This window comes from Capricornis sumatraensis, chromosome 21 (assembly GCF_032405125.1).
Source record: "Capricornis sumatraensis isolate serow.1 chromosome 21, serow.2, whole genome shotgun sequence".
NCBI classification, from domain to species: domain Eukaryota; kingdom Metazoa; phylum Chordata; class Mammalia; order Artiodactyla; family Bovidae; genus Capricornis; species Capricornis sumatraensis.
The window spans coordinates 43920021-43932022 of record NC_091089.1 but is presented as its reverse complement, the minus strand read 5'-3'; the positions used below and the strand labels follow the sequence as shown (position 1 = coordinate 43932022).

The following is a 12002-nucleotide window of genomic DNA, read 5'->3' as shown; positions in this document are numbered from 1 at the left end:
ATGGGCAAAAACCATGAAGACACCAAAAAGGACATGAAGATGGTGAATACAACATGAAAAGATACCAATGTCATTAGCCACTAGGGAAACGCACATTAAAACCACAATGAGGTATTACCTATGAGAATGAACAAATTAAAACAGTGACAATGCCAAATACTGATGAGGATGCGGAACAAGGGAACACGCTACACCCCTGGTGAGAACTTTAAGCGGTGCAACCACTTTGGAAAACAGCAAAATAGCTGGGCATGTTCTTTAAAAAAAAAAAAACAACGAAATATGCAACTCCCATATGGCCCAGGAACCAAGCAACTGTATTCATATAGCCCGGAACTGGAAACAACCCAGATGTCCTTCAGCTAGCGACTGGTTGAGCCCGTGATGCATGGTCACCATGGACGACCCCACAGCTATACAAAGGCACAGACCATGGATACATACACAGTCTGGGTGATCTCGAGAGACTGATGCTGAGTGAAAAAGCTAATCCTCAGAGATTACATGCTGTGTGTCTCCATTCATGTCATAGTCTTGAAATGACAAAACTATGGAAACGGGGACCCAGCCTTGGGTGCTAGGAGTGCATGATGGGGACAGGGACAGGAGGAGAAGTGGGCGTGGTCATGAAGAGAAGTGGGCGTGGTCATAGAGGAAAGTAGGTGTGGCCATAAAAGGTCCAAATGAGGGACCCCAATGGTCAGGAAACCTGAAACCCGTTCTGTAGCTTGACTGAATCAACCTGACACCCTAGTTTTGAGATCATAAGAGTCTGAACTGGATAAAGGATACCTGGAACCTTGCTGAATTATTTCTTACAAACTGTAGGAGAATCTGCAGGGGCCTCAGGAAAGAGTTCAGAGAAAGGGTGCTAGGAAGGCTTCAAGGAGGAGGTGGCACTTCTGGGAGGATCTTCAAGGCGGGGCCCCGTGTCACTAGTAAAGGCGAGACTTAGGTACAGCCTGGAGGGGTGCAGGGGGAGGGGGTGTGCCCTCTCTCGTCAAAGGTGAACTCTACCCTCCTTCTTCCTATAATTTTCTCAGCAGAGAAGCAGCGCAATGGACACTTCCAGAAGCAGAAATTCACTTTATAGAGAAGCATTACGAGTCAGAAAAAGACATGGATGCCCTTCCGCATGGAACCCCTGCTCCTCCAGCGGCTGCCCCAATGGTGCCCAGGTCTGGGGGCTGCACAGAGCTTCCTTCCAGTGCATACCTGGCCACCAGCCTCTTCCTTGCACGTACACAGTGCAGGAGGCGGCCGGGTTCCAGCCAAGGCCCAGAGGACAGAGGAGAGCTCCTGGGTCAGGTGCCTGGGTCAGTCCAGCCTGGCCAGGACTGCAGTGAGGAGGTCATTGACCTTCACTTGTCTCATAGAAAACAGGCAATTTAATTCCCGTCCTGGTTTCCACAAAAAATTGCTCCACGGCTGGGCCCAGGGACCAGTACAGCCCCCAGCAGGCCCTCACCCAGCCCTTCCAGCAACAGTGAATCAGCCATTAGCACTATTTATGGTTGTTTAACTGCACACACACCCCCTTTCTTCCCAGACACCAAAACGGTGCCATTTACAGCTGAAGCCTTCAAACGTCTCCTGCCAAAGCTCCTGTGCCTGCTGCTGCTGCTCACCCTATGGCCCCTGAACTCTGCGTCCGTCGCCTGGGGCCCGTGCCCTTGTTGATGGGGCTCTAGTCCAGTCCCACCCCTGCTCTCGGGTGTGCGCAGGACACAGGAAGACCGTTTCCCAGTTCCCTGTGCAGACACTACGCACACACACACACACACACACACACACACCCCAGGCTCTTCTCAGGTCTCTCGTTTGGGAAGAAGACTTAACCAGACAACCTGATTCACCCTGCTCCTCTCTCTCATCCCATGTCACCACGTTAAGGCACATAACCGGGGTCACTCAGGACACCAGACTGCTCTCCCTGTCCTGCTCTTCAGCTTGTTATCCTCTCCCTGAACTGAGCAAAGGACAGCAGGTGCTGCGTGTTCCCTGAGGTGCCCACACAGCCTGCTCCTCCTCCCTCCCACTGCTGACCGGCCAGGGCTGAGGCCTGAGCGAAGCCACGGAAGCCGACGACAACCCGGCCAGGGTCTGGGTGGCACCCTGGCACGAGGACTCTGCCCAGAGATGCTTCACACAGCCTTACCCACGCACATCTTTTCCTTACAAGGGGGACCATGAACTCTGAAACTACAGACAATGCTATTTCATTAAAGCGTAGCATGAGACCAATAAAACCATTTATTATGTTCGTACACCTTTGTTTCCAGACTTCATGGCTGCCTGAGTTTATTATGACACAGAGAAAAGTCCTCACCCACTGGGTGAAGAAACAAGAAAGACCATCATAGTCCATTCGGGCTGCTTTGACAAACACCAAAAACGGGGGGATCTTCGAGAACAGACGTTATTTCTTACAGTCCTGGAGGCTGAGAAATCTAAGATCCAGGTGCTGCCAGATTCGGTTCTGACGGGGACCCACTTTCTGATTCATAAGACAGCTGAGTCCCCCTTTGTCCTCACATGGGGGACAGGAGAGGGCCCCTGGACGAAGCCCCTCTGATGAGGACTCTGGCCCTCGGAAAGTGGGTGGGGCTCTGCTCTCATGACCAGTCACCTCCTGAAGGCTCCACCTCCTCATAGCATCAGATTGGGGATTAGGATTTAACCTGAGTCTGGGGGTGAATCAGACATTCAGCCTACAGCCGAAACCCAAGAGAAGACAGTGAGGAAGAGGCACGACGTGGAGAAGCTATTGCAAGGAAAGGTTCTGAGGTCAGCGGGGGCTGGGGGGCCACAGACAGAGGCAGGGATACAACGGATGGGTCAGGAGACAGAGGACACATGGGGTCGTTCTGGGGCCCCAGGGCTGCAACCCAGGCGCTTCCGCTGAACCCTGAAGGGTCACATCCTGTTTTGGCAACACAGCACAGGGAGTGATCGTGAGCCCTGCCCCCCAGTAAACAGCTCAGGACGCTGGAGAAAATGCAACGAGCAAACATTTTTGCACAGCTGAACTCACACACACAAAGAAGAAGATTCCCCAGTGTCCACAACGCCCAAGGGATAACCAGAGCATGAGCACAAGGGTGTGTATTAAGGGGGAGGAGGGGAGGCTGAGAGTTACCAGAAATAGGCCAGGGGCATGAGAAGAGGCTTTGATCAACGCGCCCAAGCAACCCATTGCAGAGACGCACCCTTCCTGAAAGGAAACTAAAAATCACCCGGGGATGGGGACAGTAAGCTTCTGCTCAAGACACTGGATGGTGGGGGGAAGGTCTATGCCACATGCAAGTTCAGTGTTCAACTGACACACCCATTTGGTACACAGATCCATGAGGCCAAAATTAAGAGTTGTATTTGGACCAATACCACCTCCAAGGCCTCCAAAAAAGATCAATGTTAAAACTCACTAGGAGGACATTTCAACAAACTTTATGGAATTCCCACTCAGAAGGGCTCATAATCCACGTAAGAGTCACCAGATCTAAACTGAACACTTAGTAACACCAAGAACTCAAGATAAACAGAACAAACTGAAAAAGACGATGACTTTAAAGTGTGAAGATTTAAAGCAAGAACTACGTGTGCGTGTGTGCTCAGCTGTGTCTGACTCTTTGCGACCCCACGGACTGTAGCCTGGTCGACTCCTCTGTCCATGAGATTTCCCAGGCAAGAATACTGGAGTGGGTTGCTATTTCCTTCTCCAGGGGATTTTTCCCAACCCAGGGACTGAACTCTCGTCTCCTACATCTCCTGCATTGCAGGCAAATTATTTTCCACTGACCCACCCAGAAAGTCCAAGAACTATGAGATGATGAGAAAAAGATAATATATGAAAAAGATCAAGCTTTTTTTAAACTTCTGGAATGTAAACTCACTGAAATGAAAAGTTAGTGGATGAATAAAACTAATTATTATGTAAAGAAGAGAATTAATAATCTGGATAAGAAATGAAGAAATTATCCAGAATGTACCATACAGAGATAAATATGCCTTAAAAAAATATAGGTGGGTAAGATGGAGGATGGAGTAAGAATAGCCATCATAAGAAAGTCCCACAAATACTAATAGGAAGGAATTCTAGAAGAAACACAGAGAGTGGGAAAGAAACATAATTCAAAGAGAGAGTTTCATTATAGAACACTATTCAAAGAGTGAGAATTTTTCAGATTTTATGAAAGCCACACACTCTGAATGACAAAGAATGTTGAGCCAAATAAAAATAAATCGAGATTCATCTGATTCAAACTGCAGAATACCAAGCACAAAGAGAATAGCATAAAAGTAACCAGGAAGCAAAGACAGGTTATCTACCAAAATGAGAGTATCCGACAGCAGATCTCTTGATAGCAAAATAGAGTCAAAAGATAATAAAAATATTATCTTCAAAGTGTTAGAATACTACACCCAATTAAATAGCTTTCAACACCGAGTGTGAAATAAAAGCATATTAGACAATATCGTTTACTGAAAAAAGAATGACTAAAAGATATATTAATAGATCAGTGAGAAGGAACCTGAATTTAGAAGTCAGGAGCAACACTCAAGAAGCAATGATAGCAGGCTGGAAAATGTGCCAATGAATCTAAGTAACAGCATGAGTTATAAGTCAACTTGTGGGGGGAGCGGATTTTTAAAAGATGAAACCAGAATGGTACTAGATAACAATAGTACGAAAGACAGCAGTTGACTGGAGTTGAAGCTTTCTAAGATGCTTGTATTATTCAGGAAAAGAATATGGATACTGATTAGTTTGGGATATTAAGACAAACATGCATGTTAAAAATATAAGTGTCATCAAAAGGGTGATATAATGTATGGTTTCCTAACCGAGAGAGAGAACATGAGAACTGCAAATTTAATTAAAGAGAAATCAATATTAAAAATAGAAAAAAAGATGGTGAGCAGCCTTTCCCTGCACCGCCACCACGCAGGCCCCTCCCTAGTCTGTCCCTGCCCTCCAACCCCTGGGAGCGGCTGGGATGGGGTCCCCTGGGTCTTCCCTACCCCTCCCCTTTCTTTCTGCTCACTGCTGTTGCAGCTGGCTGTAATGCTTTTTAATTAAAATGTTTTTAAAAAGAGAAAAAAAATAGAAAAAAGAAAAGGCATGGAAGATAGCATAAAATACAATGACAGAAATAAGTTCAAACACATTAATAGCCACAAAAACTGTAACTGGATTAAATTCACAAGTTTTGAAAAAAGAGATTCCCAGATTCCAGTTTTTAAGGTAGCTATAGTCCATTCACAAAAAATACACCTAAAACATAGTGGTGCAGAAACAATAGACGAGAATCACCAAAAAGTCTATATGAGGTAAATACTAACTAAAAGAAATTTGGCGTGGATGATAAAAGCAGATGAAGTAGGCTTAACAGGAGAAAGCAAGACATTAGAATAAAGAGGTCATTATGAAATGATAAAGGGAACAATTCATTACCAAATAAAGGTTCTAAATCTTTATGAATTCATATTCAAAATCTATAAATCAAAGTTTGACAGAATATAAGAAGAAAATTTAAATGTAAAATTATAATGGGTGATTTTAACATATCTTTATCCTAAAGAGATATTTAACAGACAAAACTATAAAGGATATAGAAAATTTGAACAACACAATTAACAAGTGATCTGATACACAATTTTCCCCAAATTGTGGCAATCTGGTAATGGATTTGAACTTACAAATACCATTAAAAAAAAAAAACAACTGAAAATACCAGAATATGTCCCATATGGCAAAAAATAAGCATTACTTTGTAGAAACTTTTGATCTGTACTTTGAGTGATGATATAAAATGTCCTTTCTGCTGTAATTATAGTTCAGGTTGGAAAGTCTTCAATCTAATGGATTCAAAGTCTTCATCCCAAAATTGGAGCATACATATTCCTCTCAAGCACTCATAAAACAGTGACAAGGACTTCCCTGGTGGTACAGTGGATAGGAGTCTGCCTACCAAGGTAGGGAACATGGGTTCAATCCCTGATCTGGGAAGATTCACCATGCTGTAGAGCAACTAAGGCCGTGTGCCACAGCTACTGAGCCCACCAGCCCAAGAGCCGCTGCTCCACAATAAGAGAAGCCACTGCAAGGAGCAGCTCGTGCGCTGCAACAAAGAGCAGCCCCCACTCACTGCAACTAGAGAAAGCCCATGCATAGCAACAAAGACCCAGTGCAACTAAAATAGATTACTTTAAAAACAGAAACAGTTATAAAATCTGATCATTTATTTGGCACAAAGGAGTCTCAGCCAAACCCAGAGAATCAATATCACGTCCTGAATAGTGATGAAGGATGTCCCACAAGAGCTATCTGACAGCTAGTTGGTTCCCTATGGCTCCATCCACCAACCCTAGTTCCCTGTTATGATCCAAAACTTGCCTCTCTTGAAAGTGCAGATTAACTGGCCAGTTATTATTTGTGTCTAGCGTGTATTTAAGAAACTTTCTGGTAGAAAGAAATACAGTGAAAGCACTTGGGTGATCTTTACGAAGCTGAAAGTCAACTAAGGTTAACCGTTTCAACCTTTTTGAGATGTTCCACCAAAGAGAGACTACTAGAAGAAATGTACCCAAAAGGGGGGTTAAAAAATTAGAGTTTTGCACAAGTGAAGGGGTATATCGGAATCTGGGTGTATGGACATGATGTGAACAACACAAGAAGTCAGTGAGCTGGCTGACCAGAAGGGACAATTCCAGAGGGTTAATCCTGCCAGCCCTCTTTAAGCATTTCATCTATCCATGGAGAAAGTGACACACCTCTAGGAGTTCGAGGCCCAGAGGGCATGTCTCCTCTCATCCTTCTCAACTGCCTTTCAGTTCACTGCAGGGTTTAGTACCTTGGGGTGGGAAACCGAGATGGACCAGGCAGGAAAGGACCTGTGTCATGCTAAAGGGCTAGACAATGGGCCAAGGCCAGTTTGTCTGTTTAAGTCATGTGCAAGCTGTCGGCTTGGGGGGATACAGAAGGTAAAACAGAAGAGGGGGCAGTTGGAAGTGCTGCATCCCTGAATGTGGTGACCGGAGTGTCAGCCCTCAAAATATTCATTGGAGAGATGGGTGAAAGGACGGATAGAAGAAAGTCACAAAGTTTAATTGAGGTTAAAATGAACTGTCTTAAAAGTGTATAGTCCAGTGGCCTTTGGTACATTCACAATGTTGTGCAAACTACCTCCACCCAGTTCCAAAACAGTGTCATCACCCAAGAGGAAACCCCAGTCGGTCTCCCTCCTCCCCAGCCCCTAATCTGTTGTCTATGGATTTACCTATCTGAACATTTCTGATAAATGTACTCGTACAACACCTGGCTTCTTTCACTTGGTATAATTTTAAGGTTCAACTCCATAGCACGTACCAATGAAAAAGAATTTCTAAGACCGTGGACTCAGGGCAGCAGGGGGAGCAGGAAGGGTAAAGATAATTGCCAGACATTAAGCCTGGGTGACTTGAAGGACAGTGGCACCGTTAACACAGCTGGAAAGACAAGAGTGCGATGCAGGAGGGGGCAAAGGGGACAAGTCTGTTCCTAGACAGACTGAGTTTGCAGAGCGAGGAGACACCCACCCTGGAGGAGTTCCCCAGGCGCTGAAAGCACCGTCTGCAGAGAGAAACCGCAGCCGCAGAGATCCACCCTCTCACCGTCCTCCAAGGCCAGGGTGCAGACGCATCCGCACCCAGGCCTGTGGTGGAGACGCACAAACCGCCCTGGACCGTCTTAGAATGTGGCCCGTCGTCCATTTACCAGCCCTCAGGGGTGAACGATCACCAGCACGGCTTAAGACGGAGAAAACACTATCCTCCCTCTAGAGCGAAACCTACGGCTAAGTCTGCGCTGGCTTCGGTACAAAAGAGCCATTCACGAGACCCCGGCTTGAATGTTCCGATAAGCATCTCCTGCGCCACCTCTGAACCGGTGCACCCGGCTGCACCCAAAACGGCCCACTAGCCCCCCGACCCTCCTGACTCTCAGTCTCGCGACTCCTTGAGCATTTTTCGGTGTCAGAATGCAGCCCCACCAGCCGGGCTTCCACTCTGGAGGTAAGAGCGCAGTGATTGTGTTCCAGATGAGCGACCCCTCTGAGTAATTTTAAGCTGTAAAGAAAGGGAGGGGCTGACCCCCCCACCCGCTCCTCACAACCAGCCTGAGCCTCCAACATCAGTGGTCATTTCTCTCCCCAGAGAGCTATTTGTGACTTGATGCCAGGTCCTTCACAAATCCATTTCAGCTGGGGAAAAAGAATCCCTGCCTGCTTTAAATACACATATTTCCTTATATATGTAATTTATATATTTATACACAAACGTTGTTGTTGTTTAGTCACTAAGTCATGTCCGACTCTTTTGCAAACCCTGGACTGTAGCCCATCAGGCTCCTCTGTCCATGGGGTTCTCCAGGCAAGAACACTGGAGTGGGTTGCCGTTTCTTCCTCCAGTGGATTTTCCCAACCCAGGGGTTGAACCTACATCTCCTATATTGGCAGACTTCCTATACGGGAAGTCCATACATAAAACATACACGTGTATAAAACTTAAAGATATAAGACAAAGTTGTCTTTTGTGCCCTCAAGGTCAGGCTCAAACTGGAAATCTCGGAAAAAGAAACCATTACAGCCTGCCTCCTAGCAAACTCGGACCAAAAGGAAAAGAGGGAAGAGAAGTTATTAGGATGCATAAGTGTCGAGGGGAGCGGTCACAGCCAGAGGAGGGTCATCAACCAGGACAGAACCTTCCAGGCTCCCCATCTCCTCCTCTGTGAAGCTCTCACCTGCATTCCCCACTCACCCGGAAAGCCCCCAACCACCCTTGGGATCCAGGCCCTTGTGGGCAGCCCCACAGTGACCCAGACAAACAGAACCTGGCCCATAGAGCCCAAGTCCCACGGGGCCATTCGCAAAGAGGGACAGTGACAAGACAAATAAATAGAACACGCAGTGTTTTCATGGAAGTGGCAACATACACAGAATTCACACAAATCCATAACATGGTGGCTCAGTAAACACCTTGAAGGCAGGGCATCTGCCTCCCCAGGGCCCAGTCCAGCGTCTGAGTGAAGTGTGGGTGGAGCAATAGATGGGTCAGCAGCTGAATCATGAAGTGAAGCCAAAGGAACCATGAAGTGCTAGGTGCTGGCACATAACATGCTGGCTTTTTAGCCATCATCTCAAACCCTCACCACCATTTGTACCTTCATCAATATGCAGGATATTTTCCAAGAGGACATTCAGCTTGAATCTTATACTGGATGTCAATAACAAAACGGGATTTGCATTACCGTTGCAAATGAAAAAAAAAATAACGTATGCATTGTCTAGACTGCTTTGCTAGAACACATTCACTCCCTAAAACGTAAAAGAAATCTATATTTAAATCACATTGGCTGCATAACAGACACAGGCAGCACACACCCACATCTGTTGACACAGATAATGGACAAGCATAACATATTTTCCAGCTCATTGGAAAAGAAGGCTCTCGAGAAAAAAGAGACTGCCTAATTTTGTATTCTAGTAATAATACACCCCGCAAGGACCCATATAGGGAACTAACAGCCAGCTCATTGGAATGGAAATTATAAAAAAATACTTTGAGACCAGGGTTCAACAAGCCTTTTCCATAAAGGGTCAGAGAGCAGATATTTCAGGCTTTACAAGCAACACAGCCTCTGTCACATCATCTTTGCTTTTTCAGGTTTGTTTTGTACTTTTTCCCCAACTCTATAAAAAATGCAAAAACCATTCTTAGTTTCCAGGCCATACAAATAGTAGCTGGCTGTCCCCTGCCTTAAACCACAGTAAGACCAGGATACTTGGAAGCCACAGAGCAACTGAGTTCACATGCCACAACTACTGAGCCAGAGCTCTTGAGCCTGCACGCTGAAAACTACTGAAATTCGCTGGCCTGGAGCCTGTGCTTGGCAATGAGAGAAGCCACTGCAATGAGAAGCCCGCGTACTTCAACTAGAGAATAGCCCCTGCTTGCCACAACTAGAGAAAGCCCACGCACAGCAATAAAGACCCAGTGCAACCAAAATAAAAATACATTCACTAAATTAAAAAAAAAAAAAAAGAATAGAACACTTGGGAGTCCCATGTTCTCAAGGGGTAAGCCCCCATCCACCTGACTCACCTCCTTCAGTCTCTCCAGCTCATTCTGCAGGGCCTGCTTTGATATCTCCACTTCAATCATCTGCTGTCGGAGAGTTTCATTCTCGTCTTCCGCTTTAGCTCTCTTTTCCTCCACGGTTTCAAGTTCATGGTGCAATCGGACCGATACGTCTTTGGCCACCTGCATCAACCCACAGACACAGTCACCTGATGGGAAGCCTTCTGTGTGCTAAGGGCACCTCCAAACCACTTCAGAGGCAGAATCACTAAGGAATATTGTGTTACACAAAAGAGCAAAGATCCTGGCAATATTAACAAGCCTACATTTAAAGGAAGAGGTATTAGTTTAAAACATGAAATCCACATTAAGGGGAAGTATGACTTTCATCTGGATTAAAAGGCCACTTTGCTACAGCCCTGTTCCTTCTGGAATATTGCTTAGAATGCCAAGTCTTCCCAGGAGCACATGCTTTAAATGATCAATTAAAAATGATCATTGGACTTACCTAGTGGTCCACTGGTTAAGAATTTGCCTGCCAAGGCAGGGGACATAGGTTCAATTCCTGGTCCGGGAAGCTAAGCCTGTGGCCACAACTACTGAGCCTGTGCTCTAGAGCCTGCGAGCTGCAACTACCAAGCCCACATGCTACAGTTACTAAAGCCTGTGCACCTAGAAACTGTACTCTGCAACAAGAGAAGTCCACACTGCATGTTGGATCGAAGAGTAGCCTCTGCTCTCCACAACGAGAGAAACCCACGTGCAGCAGAGAAGTCCCAGCACAGCCAAAAATAAATAAATAAATAAAATGAATAACAAATAATTTTTTAAAAGATCATCAAATAAACATTTCTGTTTCTCAAAATCATTTTTAAAGAACCCTATTTGCTTGAAAAAATAATTCTGTATTCAGTAGATACTTAATATGGTCAGGTTTTAAATTGCCTACTCTGGTAAAACATTCGAATGCTATAAAGGCAGTTCAACATTTTCATTTTCTAAAAGGAACTAAGGAGATTTTGTAACAGAAATATGAATCACTTTTACATCACACTGAGTGACATCTTGTTACTGGTTTATAAATCTGAGTTACAAAGATTCTTTTCCTGTTATCGTAATGAAAGGCTAAATGAGATTTCATAGAGACTCCGATAATAAGAAGGACATTATACATAATTCATCTCTAGATAAATGATTTGATAACTGGGGCAGGAGAGAGGCTTCAGTGGAAAGGACAAATGGAAGAAAGTCTAGGGTATTTTCACCTTATTCTCACTTTCACCAATGATTCTGAAAGACACTTTAAACAATTAGTTATGACCCTATTTCTCTTTCAGTTAAGTCACTAATACAAGTCTTACTTGGGTTATGGTAATTTCAGCATTTTTGCACCCTAGAAACTTAAAATAACAAAAAATGTTAAGTGACTATGGTTAACTTTTAAAAGTGGTGTTTGACTAAAACTGAACTGATAATGAATCAATTTTTTAAACATTCCAGATCTTTAGGAGTTTCTGCACAATTTCTAAAGAATGATCAGATCAGTGGGGGCAGGTATTAATTCTTTTTTTTTAATTGAAGATCTATGGTTTATTTATTTATTCTTTTGGCAGGGGTGCCTGGTCTGTAAACTAAGATCCCACATGCCCTGGGGCAGTAACTAAAGATTTCACGTGAGTGAATGTCACTCAATCGTGTCCAACTCTTTGCTACCCCATGGACTATAGAGTCAATGGAATTCTCCAGGCCAGAATACTGGAGTGGGTAGCCTTTCCCTTCTCCAGGGGATCTTCCCCACTCAGGGATCAAACCCAGGTCTCCTGCACTGCAGGCGGATTCTTTACCAGCTGAGCCACAAGAGAAGCCCAAGAGATTATGAAGATTAT

The 12002-nt window shown here is 45.0% G+C and overlaps 1 protein-coding gene across 4 annotated transcripts in view; it reads right to left on the bottom strand.

Annotated features, from left to right (window-relative positions):
- MTCL1 (microtubule crosslinking factor 1) overlaps nucleotides 1-12002 on the bottom strand; it is a 110253-nt gene that overhangs the window by 86863 nt on the left and 11388 nt on the right. For all 4 annotated transcript variants that reach the window (XM_068993719.1, XM_068993720.1, XM_068993721.1 and 1 more), the window contains exon 3: nucleotides 10141-10299. In XM_068993719.1, the coding sequence (XP_068849820.1) occupies nucleotides 10141-10299 (159 nt within the window). The remainder of the gene's footprint in view (nucleotides 1-10140; nucleotides 10300-12002) is intronic.